Below are 16551 nucleotides of genomic sequence, written 5' to 3' on the forward strand. Positions count from 1 at the left end.
TCACTCATATTTTTTGGTTCTGCAGATTAGCAGAGAGCTATATGTAATCTTAAACTTTAGACCAGAAATTGGAACTTTGTGACAGGATCCTAAGGTGTAAATATTTTAAAGTTGGATAAAATGAGTTGGTTGTGTCCTGGCTTCAGAGTAGGAATTTTCACTAACTCCTGGATACAGAGATCATGATATGACCTTGAGGACATGGCTCACAGGCCAAGCTGGAAACTGGGAATAGTGGAGCTGGTCAGGCCTCATGCCTGCAAACTCATCAGCTAGTGTATGGCCAGGTTCATTTGGATTAGGATCCTATTGTGTGCTTTGAAGGGATGTCTATTTCCATGAGGCTTGCCTTTGTTTAGGTTTTAATCCAGTACCTTTTAAAGAAAAACAAAAAAACTTTTTTGGTTGGGGTGGGTCTAAATCTGGGATGGACAGAAAGGAGGTACAGAGCAACCATGTAAGGCAGACAGAGGAGGCAATGTGGACTGGGAGATCTGCAGTACCAAAGAAAGAACTGGAAGAAATAGCAGAGACCTCTAGCACATCCTCTTGGCCAGCTGGTTCCCAAAGACTTGTTGACTTATCCTTGGAGCATTGTATTTTATTTATTAAAGTCATAAATTCTGAAGTAAGAAATATATTATTCCCTTAAAATACTTTGTATTCACTTTTATGTAATTTGCTTGATATCTTTAAAAATTTTTTGTAACCTGTTTATATATTAATTAGGATGTAACTTTTACATAATTGAAATTTTACCAAAGGGTGGGTATGTTTTTGTCACATTTAGTGTTATAGAGAGTATGGAGAATAATAGTTTTTAGGTTTTTTTGGGGGGCGCAATATTTTTACTTTGTGTTCAAAATAGATTATTATCTAAAAGGAATACTGCATTGGAAACTTAGAAAACATTCAAACACTTAAATAAATCTCAATTTAAAAAAAATTCTTCCATTTTTTTAACCTAGTCAACCTATAGTTTTATTTTTAGAATAATAAAGGTAAACATACTATATGTTAAATGAAAGAATAGCAATAGATGCATTTTCATTTAAGATACAGATTTTAAAATATATGAGATTGAGTATAAAATAAAGACAACTTAAAGTAAAAAAATAATTTTCAGTAAATTGTTTTTGAATCTGGTCATAATCAAATTTTTTGGTTTGCTGTTCAGTTCCTATCTGTTACTATTAAATTGTATTGGAAGTAGAGCTGGAGAAGAGAAATTCAATAAAATTACTATTTTTTATTAGAAACAGATGGGGGAGGGGATTACTTATCAGGATAGTTACGTGACACAGGTAGCATTTTAAGCCTTTGAATGGTGATTAAATGTTTTCTGCCTTAAACCTCATGTCTACAGAAGTAGTTTTATCTTGTAAAATATATACTCAGAGTACAACAAGTTTTGAGCAAATATTTTTCAACACTAAGTTGCAGTTAGTAATGGTTATCATAATTAAACTTTTTTTTGTCTTTTATATTTTTAGATGTTGGATATTTACAGTCTAATTCCTTTTGACAATCCAGATGGTGGAGTTTGGAAGCAAGGATTTGACATTACCTATAAACTTAGTGATTGGGACACTAAGCCCCTTCAGGTCTTTGTGGTGCCTCATTCCCATAATGACCCAGGTAAAATTTGCACTTTAAAAAAAACTAGAGGCTACTAGTTGGCACACATTATTTATTTTTTTAAAATATATCTTTATTGATTTCAGGGAGAGGGAGAGAGAGATAGAAACATCAGTGATGAGAGTCATTGATTGGCTGCCTCCTGCATGCCCCCTACTGGGGATCGAGCCGCATCCCAGGCATGTGCCCTGACCTCAGGAATTGAACCTTGATCTCCTGGAACCTAGGTCGAAGTTCAACCACTGAGCCATGGCTGGTTGGGCAGCACAGATTATTTTAACGAGAATCTGGTAGCACCCACTTCTCCAATTTTTGAGAAATGTTTCCTGACTTTAAACAGTATCATATTTCTTTTATATGTCATTGTATTTTGAGTTCTGTATTAATTTATGTGCCATTTAAGGATAATAGTTGTGCAGTATGAAATAGTAATAAGACAAGAAGGTTTTAGTCCTTGGGAACAAAAGTTGCACACATTTAAGGTACTGGTCATTCATTTTAGTTATGTAGTATAATACTACCTGGGAGAAGTATTTCATGCCCCAAAACTCTACATTAAAAAGTCAGAGAAAGATAAGTATCACATGATCTCACTCATAAGTGGACTCTAATATACAAAATAAACTGTTGAACAAAATAGATCCAGAGACACAGAAGCATAGAACAGACTGAGGAATCTCAGAGGGAAGGTGGGGTGGGGGGTGAGGAGAGATTAACCAAGGAATTGATATGCATATATGCATAACCCATGGACACAGACAATAGTGTAGTGAAGGCCTAGGGTGGGGTGGAGGGGGTCAATGGGAAAAAAAGGGGACATCTGTAATACTTTTAACAATAAAGCTAAAATAAAATTTAAAAAATTCAGAATGCTCGTGGAAAAGGTTGAGTCTTTAAAATGGAGAAGTAGTACAAAATGGTTAAGAGACGGACATGGGTGATTCCCAACCCTATCAGGTCTGAAGTGTTAGACAACTTTAGGCAATTTACTTAATCTGAGAGTAAGTTGGTTTTTCTTGCAGGTAGAATCAGAATAAAGTACTTCATAGGGTGAAGTACAGGGGCATGGTAGATGGCCCAAAAGTAACTGCTTTCATTAGCGTTATTGTAATTGTTATTTCATATGGTGACTTTTGTTTTTTATTGGGGCCAGAGATTTTTTTCCTCAAGGTAAGTAGAAATTGCTAACATCAAAATGAGAAATATGATACAATGTGAACACTTGTTAGTGTGAATACCAGGCACAGAATAAATGCCCAATGAATGTAGTTGCTGGATTTTTCTGTGGAATGTACTTCCAAAGACCGTTTTTTGAAGGACTTACTAAACTTCTATTTATACTTTATCCCAGTTTCTCAATTTCATTATTACTATCAGAGGAAGAAGCACTTTTCTCTTAGTATTTTGAAGGTTTTTTCATTGCTCCCAGCATTTATCTCCTACTTGTATTCTTTCCCATGTGTTCCTTTCTTTCTCATTCTAAGACTATAGAAGTAATTAGTTAGTGTCTGGACACATGGTGAATGTGTGTGTGTGCGCGCGTGTGCGCGTGCGCTCGTATGCACACGCACCCCTTTTGGTTGTGAGAGGGAGGCAGGGAGGTAGAACTTGGATGCTGAAATGTTTGAATTTCCAGAATACTTGATTTTTAGTAAGCACAGAGGTATAAAGTAGATGAAATCAATATCGTTTTTTGGAAATTTGTGATGAGCGTTACCATACATCAGCTTCTGACTTGGTTTCTCTTTGTTTGGTCTTTATCTTTTTCTAAAAATACCTATTCGTTTTATTAACTGTTTCTCTTACATGTTTTGCATCATCTTCCTCCTTAATCTTGGCCAGTTCCTTCAAGTCCAAACTCAGGGATGGCTGGGCATCGTGAAAGGACTGTAGGGATTTTGAGCCAGGCGGAATGAGGCAGGCATCCTGACTCCACTGTATGTTGCCCAGGTGTCCTTGGGCATGTTTATTTGTGTATCTGAAAAATGAAGATCAAATAGGTAGAGTAGCATCTTAAGCAGGAGTTAGTTATGAAGTAAGTATAAAAGGTGATGAAAATCACATCTAATCAAAATTGCCCCAGATTAAGTAGTACATTTGCATTTAGGGGATGCATATTGTTACAGAACAGAAGAGTTCATCCACCTGGCGCTAGCAGAGCCACATGCTAAACACCGGGAATTGCACTGGATAAATATTAGCTATTTTATTGATGTATAGTGCCATCCAGGAGAAGAGGAAGTTAATGCTCAAAAGCCTGAACTCCTTGATGGTGTGTGGGTTGGGAGTTTGGGGTCGTGCTGGGAGCTGATTGCTCGGAGGCAAGGTCAGGGTGATGAATCATTTCTTCAGGCCTTGAGGACAGCTTTGAGGTCTTTTCTGGTGTCCCTTTGTCTGGTCTCTTGGGAAAGATGTTATCTTTAGCTTGCCAGAGGTCTAGAGCATGTAGCCATTAGTCAAGTCCAAGCTACTATTTCCTGCTGCCTTGAGGGTTGTTGAAGGCTAGGGAGAAGGCTAGGTCTGGGATGTAGGAAGAGAGAAAGGGTGGGAGGGAGAGGGGAAGAGGGAAGACTTTTAGGCTAGAATTTAAAACTAAATTTAATCAGTCTTAAGGACCCTCAGTTTCAATATGAAAAACACATTTTTTAAATATCTGACTCACACTCAGTGATGTGAGGTGCTTAAACTTCACATGTGGGGTCTGAGACTATAGATTTTTTTTCTATAGACCTCATTCACTCTGAAATATTCTCTTGGTGAGGGAAATAGCAGCAGAGCCACTTGTAGTAAATGAATTGTTCTCTCCTCTTTTCCCTGCCGATCGTGTATAGTTTAATTCTTGTCACTTAATTGGGTATGTGATGTGATTCCATTGTCTTTTTTTTGTGTGTGTGTAGGTTTATAAATACAGTTTGCAATGTGCCTTGTAAGTCCTTGTGTGAACCCACCAGCTCTCTTCCATTTTTTAGTTTTTAAAGACCTTTATTATCCTTTCCCCCTTTCTGCTACCCTCAAGTTCCATAAATCTCATTTCTTGTTACTCTGTAATATGGACACTTAACCACAATAATAAAATTAGTAGTTTACTAGGCACTGTGCCAAATGTTTTATAAACATCTACTGCCCCCAATAACCCTTGAAGGTTAATGTCACTAACCTTCCTTGAGAAGACATCCCTAATATCTGTTCCTGACTGCAATAAAAGGCTATACATGTCTGTTGGTGATGAGGGTGTACCCAGCCTGCCAAGCTTACACCGGTAGTGGCACCAGAATAGTTTTCTGTTAGTTTACCTGGATTTCCCACCTGAGTAACTAGAATGGCAGATAACATGCGTCTTCTGTTATAGTCTGTTCTCATTGCCTAGCCCTACATGTGGCATATAGTAATTGCTACTTATATGTAAAGTCCTCTCTGACCTACCTCCATGCCCCTTGACAGGTTTTGCACACTGTACACACACACAGGCACACATGTAAATATTTATAGCAATTTTACTGAGTCTCCTTACTAGAATGTAAGCTCAATGAAAACTCAAACTTTCTTATTAACCACTGGGTTGCTAATGTCTTGAACAGTAACCAGCACATAGTACAGTCTCATTCATTTAGTTAAATAAGATATTTAACGAAGGAATCTGATTTTGCAGATTCAGATAAAATATTTGACCTTGGCTCACGATTTTCACTCCCCTCCTTTCCTTCTTCCCATTGTCTATTTCTATTTGTTTAAAAAATATGTTATTTAGAATGAACTTTGTAATTTTAATTACCAAATACAGATGATAGCAACCTCATCAAGGGCAGAGATTGCCTCTGCCTCTTAGACTTTGTTTGGTTCACACTGTAGTCAGTATGTTGTTCTGTGAGCAGACATCCCTAATAACTATTCCTGATTGCAATAAAAGGATATGTCTGTTGGTATCCTAGCAACCACAATAAAATCTTTTTGTCTTAGTAAAAGATGTTAATGACACTTACCCTCAGGCCCTTCTCTACCTGAGGAAAAAATAATGGTCAGAAACAGACCTTGAAACCTATATACTAACTACTATTAACCAATGTCACCCCAGTAAATTCAATAAAAATATTTACAATAAAATACCTCTTTAATAACAGCAAAAACACTAAAGTGATTTTTTCTATCATGCAAAAGTCTAGAGAAAAGAACAGCTGACTTTTAATAATTTTCATTGCTTCTTAACAAATGTAGAATTTAGATAAACTAAATTATTCTGTGAAAAAACTGAATCATTCAGATCATGAAAAAGCACTTTTTCAGCAGAGGACAAGAGATAAGTGTACTTGCATCACAAGTCAAATGTGACTGTGTAATGGGGAAGTCTTTGTATAATACTCCTGAATGAAAGTGTGATTAGGCAATTTATTTCCTAAATGAGATTCATAGAGATTTGTTTTTATTTTCTGCAGCAGTAGTTGAAACAAATTACCTCAGTAGTTTGTTTCATTAGTGGAGTTTGGTCTTTTGGGGATAGATATGTTTGAAATAGGTATTTTAAGATTCCTATATTTAGTCCCCTAACTTAAAGAATTATGTTGCTGTGTTTTTATATATGTAGATATTTTTCTATTTGGTCTACCATGGTAATATCTCACAAGAAAGGTAAATTTCAAGTTATGTTTGTATTTAAATACAATATCTAATTATGTCTTCTTTTAGTCCATAAGGACATGTAACAATTGTCACACAATATTTTGTATGGTTTACATTAGTTGAACAGAAATTGGTAAGGAATTGTTAAGTAAATGCTGATGACTTTGTACTGTTGCGCTTTGGAAAGTTTTGAATCATGGACCATGAAATTAAATGTTAGTTGATTGATACATGTTCATGTTGTATTTAATAAGCTGATTAAAACACAATTACAGCACCTTTGTATCTATAATCTTAATTCCTTGCTTCCCACTAGTTAAACTGCTGAAATATTTAGGTAATTTTCCTTCAGAGAAATCACAGTGTGTAGAGAGAAGATAAGGTGTACTAAATGGAAAGTTGGACAGCGTGTTGTTAGTTAAGCAATTTGTAAAATGAACATCGGAAAATAATCCCCCATGTGGTATGACTCCAAAATAGAAGGAAGGTCTAGACCCAGGAGTCACACTGCAAAATAATTTTCTTTTGTGCATTTGCAGAATTTTTATTGACTCAAATGAGTGATTAGGATTTTTCAGCTTTTTTTAAATTAAGAAAACAGATTTTTTATTTAATATAATTTGAAATGAGTTTATATATCCTTAATCTTTCAAAAGTTTGTAAAAAAGAACAAAAACGTGAGGAAATCACGATGCAATGTTATTTTAAGGCTTTTCTGTTCAAATATGGCTAAGTAGTCAGAAGAAAACGGTTCTGGTCAGCCAAAGCTGGGCATGGCCCAGGTAGGGTGAGAGGAAGTGGAGACCTAGAACCCTGGCTGCCAGAGGCACCTGCCAAGTGAGATGTCATGGTTAGGAGAGGGAGAGATTTGTATGTGGGCACAGTTTGGGGAATACTTTGTTCTTTTAGCTGTTGTGGGATAAAGTGAGCTCTTTGGTTGTGGCTACGATGAAGAGGGAATTTGAGTTTCTGGAGCTAAGACATTCTGAGGAAGAACTGAGAACTGGCGTGTGTTGCCTCTTCTGCGTTAGGGAAATGTCCAGTGTGTGTTACCTCATGTCATCCATTCTGCAACCCCGAAAAGTGGTAAATTAAATCCCATTTATGAGGTAAGGCCAGTGAGGCTAAGGTAGTTTCATCTTTCAGGGTCATTCAGTTCTAAATTGACAGAGGATGGTGAATTACAGCTCAGATTTACCTGATTCTAAGATCCATGTTCTTTCTGTTTATCATACTGCCTCTTAAGATACTTTTTATTCACATTTTTGGGGGTTTTTTTTTGGATTTACTTGTTCTTTTAAAAAATTTTTTAATTAATTTAAATTTATCTTTATTGTTGAAAGTATTACAGATGTTGTCTTTTTCCCCCCGTCGGCCTCTTCTACCTGCCCCTGCTCCTCCCACCTTGCCCCCCCAGGCCTTCACCACATACTGTTGTCTGTGTCCATGGGTCATACATTATAAATTCTTTGTTTAATCTCTTTCCCCTCACCCCCCCACCTTCCTTCTGATAATCATCAGTCTGTTCCATGCTTCTAAGTCTCTGGATCTATTTTACTCATCAGTTTATTTTGTTTATTACATTCCACATATGAATGAGATATGTGGTACTTGTCTTTCTCTGACTGGCTTATTTCACTTAGCACAATACTCTCCAGATCCCTCCATGCTGTCTCATAGGGTAAGAGATCCTTCTTTTTTCCAGCTGCATAGTATTCCATGGTGTAAATGTCCCACAGCTTTTTTATTCACTCATCTACTGATGGGCACTTGGGCTGTTTCCAGATCTTAACTATCGTAAATTGCGTTGCTATGAACATAGGGGTGCATATATTCTTTCTGATTGGTATTTTGGGTTTCTTAGGATATATTCCTGGAAGTGGGATGACTGGGTCAAATGGCAGTTCAATTTTTAATTTTTTGAGGAAACTCCATACTGTTTTCCATAGTGGCTGTACCAGTCTACATTCCCACCAGCAGTTCCCCTCTCTTTAATTTCATTTCTGATTCAGCTCATTTATCTGAACTTTGGTTTGTTAATAGGGTTGTCAAATTTAAATGAAAAAAAGCAGGCTGCTCAGTTAAATTTGAATTTCAGATAAACAATCAAAATATTTTAGTATATATTTCCCAAATATCATATGAGACCTACTTATACTCAACATTTATTCATTATTTATCTGAAATTCAAATTTAATTGGCATCCTGTATTTTATCTGGCAATCTTAATTGGTAAGAAAATGGTGGCATTTAAGATAAATATTTACATGGAGTTTTAGAATTGTCTTTTTAAGAGATCTCTAGAATTGGTATAATAAGATTCTTTGTTTAGAGGGAAAAATCTCTTTGGGCTCAGACTGGGTTGCATTCCTTAGGAGCGTATATGTCACGTAGCACTTAAGAGATGTAGGTGGTCATTAAACACCTCCCAGTTCCCCCATTTCAGTTATTTTTGTCCACCTTTCAGGCCAAGGTGTCTCAGAGTTTACCAGTGCCCTGATCATACAAACAATTGCTAGTACTTGTGGGAATTTACTATGTTCCTGGCACTGTTCTAGGTACTTTACACATGTTAAATCCACTGCTGTTCTCAGCAACTTTATGACAGAAGTACCACTGTTAACCTCTTTCCATAGATGAGGAAACTGAGGTAGAAGAGAGGATAAGAAATGTGTCCGAGGAAGGGCTGGGTTTGAATACAAGCCCTCTGGTTCTGCAATCAGGACTTATAACCTTTATTTAACATTTTTAGGTAATACTCCTGAGCTTCTAGGAGGAAAGTCTTATAAGTGTATTCAAGCTAGGTGTCATCTCTGTTACATTATTAATCGTATAAAATATTTTATTAACTATCTTGCAAAAGTAGGCATGTCACCACTCTTTCCTTTTTTTTCTTCTGGTCTATCCCTATTGAAATGGATGTTTCTGTCTTTAAATGCTACATGAGATGGTGAGTGGTTTAGTACATGAGGTGGTGAGTGGTTTTCCTCATTGCTACATATTTTACAGTTAGAAAGTGATTTAGAACAGTATTTTGAAGCTTTTAAAATAGTTTCTTTCAGAAACTGATAATTTGCCCAATACTTGCCTGATCATAAGGCTAAGTAGCTTCCTCACATATTCTAAGAGTAACTCTTCAAAGGAAGTCAGTTTTTCTTTTACTTCTAATGATGTCTCATACTACAGACACTTTTCATGATTTCAAACAACCTAGCTCTGTTTGGGGAAGGCTTTTTGGGCCTGAAGTGTCCTCATTTGGTGTGAGTCCTTCAGAAGGGAAGAAAATGTCTTTGCACAGATTTAGAAATTGTTTCAGAGGTTGATCTCACAATTGTAGCTATCAGGTATCAGGGTATGAGGTCATTTAAAAGGCATTTAGAAAAGCAATACAGTAAGGGGTCACAGTTGGATATTATGCATATCCAGCTGCAGGTTGAACAAAACCCAGCTGTCCTAACAGTAATGAAAATGGGTTCTTGTGTGGGATAGAATTTCCAGTGACAGCATCTTACCTGCATCCAGAAAATGCTGTATCTCTGGCAACTTAATGGAAGTGAAGCTGATACGCTTTGAAAACAATTAGATGACACTGAATCACCTGGAAAAAAATGGTTAGGTTATTTTGGAAACCTGAGTCCAAAAGCATTTAGAGGAATCAGCAGGTTTATAGGTTTCCAAACATTCATGGGTCTTTGGAAAACCTGAGCTTAATCCTGGCCTGTCCCACTCCTCTCTCCTGGAAACTTTAGTAAGTTACTAAGTTCTCTTGTTTTTGCCTGTTTGGCCTCTTATTTCCTTCTGTCCATTTCCACTGCAATTCATTAACCTTTTTTTTTAGCAGAATTATTGTAATGGCCTCATTTCCTTTTTCTCGTCTACTTTGCTTTTTTATTCTATCCTTTATACTCACAGAACAGTTATTTTTCAAAGCAAAAATCAGAAAACCTTAACTTTTTTCCTCTTAAATTTTCAGTAAGAAGCAAAAATGGTTCAGAAGGTTTGCAGTGATCTGACTCCCACTTCTACTCTTATTTCTGCACATGCTCCCACCGTGTAAGCTGCATTGCAGCCCTACCTAGCTGCCTTCTGCTCCCCGAAATTGATGTGTACCTTCATAGCTTAGTGTCTTTTCCATATGCTCTTGCCTCAATTGGAAACACCACGTTTCCCCTCTATCCATATGATGACTAGTCTAAGAATCCCTTTTCTTTCCTTCTGGTAGGAATTTACCATTTCTTTATTTCACAGCATTTGTTCATTTTTTCACTATACAATCTGTTTCTATTTAGCTTAGCTTTATTGCTTTGCCTTTACTAGATGCTTGGTTTGTGTTTGAATGGATAAACTAGAAGAGAACATGAATTAAAACTCACAGTTTATTAATTAGGGGAAAACAAGCTTAATTTATAATAGAAATCTTGGAATTAAAATTAATCAGCAGCATATCTAAGTTATGGTAATACCAATTAAGGTTGTATGTGACCCCTTAAGTGTAAAACTGGTTGTTGTAGTCAAATACTAAAGAATTTGACAAGTGATGGAAGAGACCTGTTGCTAGAGAATAACTTAATTACTAAAATTAAGCTTTCTCTTTTTATGAGCCCTATTTGTATTTATTTTTAAATTTGAGAATATTACATTAAAATGGAAATAACTTGAAGCTTAAGTTGCATTTTTTAAACGTTAATTTGCATATAATTATTTTTGACTCAAAATCTTTTTATGTTTTCTTAATAGTTGGTACCTATTTAACTTTTGAGCGAAATTTATGTACTCATTAAAAAATCATTATTGTAGTAGTTAAAACCATAACAGTGTAACAATGATTTGAGGGACATGTCTTTTTCAAGATGTGTGTTTTAAATCATTTTAGGACTGACAGCCTTTTCAGATACTAAAGAAAAACTTAAAGATATTGGTCAGAGATTATTAGATTAGCATCAAAACAGACAGTGAGCATATTAGAGCTAGATATTGGTCAGAGATTATTAGATTAGCATCAGAACAGACAGTGAGCATATTAGAGCTAGTAATGTATATCTTTTACTTTTAGTTTCATTTCTAGTTGAAGTAATAAATTTGCATTTATATTCCACATATCTTTTTCTCAGTCCTTTTGGCTATACGTCATCATTCATCTGTCAAGTGCTTATTGAACTCTTGCTGTTGTAGGCTTTGTACCAGCTGTTGGACTCATGCACACTGACTAGTTTGAAGTTTGGGTTGGCATGTTTCCAGGTCTGCATCTAAAATTTGCAGCACCTGGGGCAAAAAGTATATGGAGGCCCTCAGACCCTATGTCTAAACATTTAAAAGTTATAAATCAAACTAATACATTGCTAAATAAAATAGACCTTTTTCACCTGCCTTGAGAAGTAGCTCAGTGATCTGGAAGGCCAAGTGTGGGTTTAGAGTGCTGGGGCTCCAGCTACCCACTGGAATGTGGTGGAGTGTGGGGGAGTCAGCCTATAGGGCAGCCCAAACCCTCTCCTCCTAGATCTGGCCCTCGTGTAAACTATGAGGGCCCTTCTTGCAGACATACCAGCATTCTTCACTCTCCTACAAAGCGCAGCCCCTTGCCAGCTACTCAGGCTAGGGAGGTTACTACCTGCAAGGTTGACTGCCCTGACAGGGAGGCTCTAGAAGCTGGCTTGGGGCTGTTGGGACACAGATTTCTGGGCCCTGGTACTCCAAAGGGCAGGGGAGGGCAGGGCAGGCTCTGGATGGGCATGTTCTTTGTCCCATGGAATTATCATGTGGTAAAAGATGTTTTCAGAGGACGAGTAGGGAGATCCCTCGAGAGTTTAGAACTCAGAGTGGAGGGCTCTTGCCTAGGTCCTAAGGGTGATACTGTATATGCCCTGGAACCAAATAAAACTAAGTGGTCCTTAAGAGGATCGGATCTCCACAAAGTCTCTAGACTTGGAAGGTAGATCAAGAGTCCAAAATTTTTTAAAAGTTGTGTTTTTTCAGTGAGCAATTAATATGTGTTTGTTTATGCATATTAAAAATAAGCAATAGTGTTTTTAACTTTATTAGTTTTATATTTTAGAACTTAACTTTTTTGTGATAAAATAACATTAAATTTGGAATTATTCCAGCTTTACAGAACTTCTAATTATGTACTCGTTTAAAAAAAAAATTTTCCCCATTTATTTAAAATAGCAATTAGCTGTTTTATGGGTGATAGTGTTGTTAGAGTGCAAAAGACTAAATGGAAAGGTATTTTTAATGCTATTTTAGCCCTGGTTCAATTTCCAAGTGCATTCAAGGGAAAGAAAAAGGCTATGAATTGACCACTTAAGTAAATCAGTTTGCAACTCCAGTGTCCTAAGATGATTAAATCTAGAGGTAAGAATATAATGTTATGTCACAAAAATTTATCCCATAGAACTTTTTATAAAATACTATCTTTCTGATTGGAATCATGATAATATACAATTGCAGTTTTACAGTAATTTAGAAAAAGAAAGAGCCAATTCAGTGTAAAAGGGAATACTTGATTACTCTATTGTATAAGAGCAATAAAAACTAATTTACTGTTATATTACTCAATATTGAAAGCTGCAAGAGACTATCTTTCAGTTCATTCTTCATTAATTGTGTTATATTGTTGTGATATGAGTCTCTATTATAGATGTGTTTTATGGAAGGCTTTTAAGTTGACATCTCTGAGCTTGTATTTTGGCTCACTTAAATGTCTTTGACATATTTTCTGCATGATGGTTGAAGGGCAAATGAAGTGTTGAAGGCAAAGTGGATTAATCAGTTACTGTGATTCTTTTATGAAAACTCTTGTGATAAACTATTCTTTGACATGGACTTAGTTCATAACAAAGTATAACTGATGAAAATAAGTAATTATACTTTAAAAAAAGCTTTTACTTATTAATCTTTATAAAGGTTATTCTAAATTTGCCTTTTATGCTAGATTACTAGCGTTTTCTTACTAAGTTAATTTTAGAGGCATTCCACTGTTCATAGTTCTTTTCTTTAATTGAGTTAATAACCAAATAATTAAGGATTAGTTTTGACCTTTGTAAAAATTTAGGTGAAAGGTATGTGTGATATTTAAAAAAATAATTATAATAGCGTGATACAGAAATAGATGTTACCTACATACATTTGCTTTTGGCTTAATCTTGTAATATGGAGGTAGATGTATTAAATATTATGGTAAAATAAATTCTTCCCACATTGTGATTTTTATTTTTTGGATCGTAATAACACTAATTTTTTTCTAGTGCTGTATTAGTTCACTAGGGCTGCCATTCACAAAGTACAACACAGACGAGAAAGCTTAAACAACTGAAACTTATTTCCTAGCATTTCTGGAGGCCAGAAGTCCAAAATCAAGGTGCCAACAGGATTGATTTCTTCTGAGGGCCTCTCATCTTGGCTTCTAGATGGCCTTCTTCCTTCAGTGCCTTCCTTCATGTGGTCTTCCATGTGTGCCTGTGTCCTATTGCCTTTTCTTATAAGGACATATTGGATTAGGGTCCACTCATATGACCTCATTTTACCTTAGTTTCCTCTTTAAAGACTCTATATATCTCCAAATACAGTCACATTCTGAGGTATTGGGAGTTAGGACTTATTCACATGAATTTTGAGGGGACACAGTTCAGCCCATAACAAGGGCATAGAATGAATTCTATGCAAATCATAATTTTGATTAACCAATATGTTTAAGATGTGAAGCAGCTTATTTAAATGTTTTAAATAAATTGTATACTTTTCAAAATTAGATGTTAGAAATATTTTTTAGTTCTTTTACCTGCTTTGATTGTAGAGATGGGGCGAGGCATTTAAAGACTTATGGTAATATTTATGCTGATAATAATAATAGCAGTTAGTATTTATCAAGTGCTATGTTATATACCAGGCTCAGGTCTGAACACACTGAGATATCTGAGGTTATGTTATTTATTTATTTATTTTCAGGTACAGACATTTAATTGAAACATGGAAAAGTTGAATTGTCCAGGTAGCATTATTTAGTGAAAAACCAGCTTAAAAGTGCCCTAGATAAAGAAAGTCCTGTAAAGAGTATTTTACACTATATCCCTCCTTGACTCCTATCATTTTGTTGGTGTTCAGTAAATAACTATAGAATGAATGGATTTCAGTTAAAGCAAAAGGGGGAAGTATAGTCACAGTGGCAGTACCCTTTTCAGAAGCTCATATTTGCGTTGTCAAAATACTTCTATTGTCTTCTCTGCCATGGCAGGTTTTTATTATTTTGTGCCAGCAAATACAGTATACATTGAATATTAACTTAATCATAGAGACAAAAGGAATAGTTGAAGCCCTTATATTTTAGTTTCCCACATGTTTGAGACGTGGAAATAATAGAGCAGTAGTTCAGCCTGGATATATAGATGCACCCTCCCTGTAAGATTGCCTAGATGAGAGATTATTTTCCAGAGGGTCCACTTTGCCAGTAGGTGGAATCCGTGGCTCTGTACGTTTTTGCTTCAGTCACTCGTTACGTTGTTCAGTGCTCTGCAGGTGGGGCTATGTTGGGACATATGGGTCTTGTTAGAAATGTTTCTTTATACTCAAATTGCATGTCTTCAGATAAAATTTCCTGGATGTTTGAGAAGTAGAAGGAAAAGGCAAAGAAGTAAGTTATCAACATTTACAATTCTCTCTTGAGAAAAGTTTACATAGATGTGTACCCATTTGTTGTTTGATTAGTGTCAAATTTGTGCTACCAAAAAAGGGAATAATGAACAGCCTTTGGGAACTAATGCCTCTTTGGCAGAATTCTACTTTTCAGTATTCATAGTAGTGTTGTAATTACCTTATTGCTCTGCCGCTGGCTATTACATATAGTTTGTACTTTTGATTTTCTTTTTCTTAGTTTAACTTATTTAACGGGTGGAGAATTTTAGCTGTGCCCTCAGAGGATAAAAATGTCCTCCCATATTATGAGAACAGTAGTGCCAACTTGTTAGCATTGTTCACATTTTTTAAAATAAGAAAATTCCTTAAACTAGAGATAAAGTATAAATAATTAGATATTATAATTGTTAAGTTTAAACAAGTGCTTTTTGGCCTTATGTCATTTTCCCCATTTGTATCTGATTTTGTGCAGCTTTCAGAGTATTTTTATAATTTAATTTTTACTGACCTTGCAAGTCTCATGTTCATTCAAATGAAATTTCATTAATTCAAAACATTTGTGAAATTATTACATATGTCTTTATATGACTGAAACCTCCAAGGGCATTCAAAGGTAATACAACGGAATATGACTAAGTTGAAATCAGACATATGAACCAGACATTTGCGCTATATTTCTGTCTTGATTTAGGTTGGTTGAAGACTTTCAATGACTACTTTAAAGAGAAGACTCAGTATATTTTTAATAACATGGCCATTAAGCTGAAAGAAGACTCACGGAGGACATTTATATGGTCTGAGATCTCTTACCTTTCAAAGTGGTGGGACACTACAGATAAGCTCAAGAAGGATATTATTAAAAGGTATGTTTTTAAACTTTTTTTGAACTTTGGTAGTATTAAACATTAATTGTATAGTGAAACAGGTGTTGATTTTTTTAGAAGGTGAAAATTCTTAGCTTTATATTTGAAACATAAAATATTTTTTCACATCTGTTTTTCCTTGATTCTGGTTCATCTCTGAAAAAGTGACTTGGAACTTTTGCATTAAAATCCTTATGTTCCAATTTTGTCCTAGAAATGGAATTACTAGGTTAAAGGGGCTTGATCTTTCAAAGGTTTTTTGAAACATATAGTCAAAGGGACCCCAGAAAGGTTGTTTCAGTGATTCTTTATTCTTCAATATTCCATATCGTAGTGTACCAATTTCTCTGCCTGTTCACCAGTAATACAGTTTTTTTTCTCTAAAACCTTGACCAATTTTATGGTTAAAAATATAATTTTAATTTGCATTTTTTAAAATCTTCACCTGAGGACATTTTTTCCATTATTTTTAGAGAGAGTATAAAGGAAGAGAGGTGGAGAGAAAGAGAGAGAGAGAAAGAAACATCAGTGTGAGAGAGAAACATTGATTGCTTGCCTCCCCCACGTACCCTGACCAGAGCTGAGATGAACCTGCAACCTAGGTACGTGCCCTTGACTGGGAATCAAACCCAAGACCCTTTGGTGTGTACGCCATTGCTCTACACACCAAATCAAACCCAAGACCCTTTGGTGTGTACGCTATTGAGCAACATCAGCCAGGGCTTAATTTGCATTTTTGATGAGTGATAATACTGCATATTTTTCATATATTTAAGCAAAGCATTATAAATTGCTTGGTCATGTAACT

The 16551-nt window shown here is 35.7% G+C and overlaps 1 protein-coding gene across 2 annotated transcripts in view; it reads left to right on the plus strand.

Annotated features, from left to right (window-relative positions):
* Nucleotides 1-16551, plus strand: part of MAN2A1 (mannosidase alpha class 2A member 1) — a 144109-nt gene that overhangs the window by 21480 nt on the left and 106078 nt on the right. For both annotated transcript variants that reach the window (XM_087815483.1, XM_087815484.1), the window contains exons 3-4: nt 1494-1638; nt 15572-15743. In XM_087815483.1, the coding sequence (XP_087671609.1) occupies nt 1494-1638; nt 15572-15743 (317 nt within the window). The remainder of the gene's footprint in view (nt 1-1493; nt 1639-15571; nt 15744-16551) is intronic.

The sequence above is a fragment of the Miniopterus natalensis genome, chromosome 3 (genome assembly GCF_054644295.1).
Source record: "Miniopterus natalensis isolate mMinNat1 chromosome 3, mMinNat1.hap1, whole genome shotgun sequence".
Lineage (NCBI taxonomy): Eukaryota > Metazoa > Chordata > Mammalia > Chiroptera > Miniopteridae > Miniopterus > Miniopterus natalensis.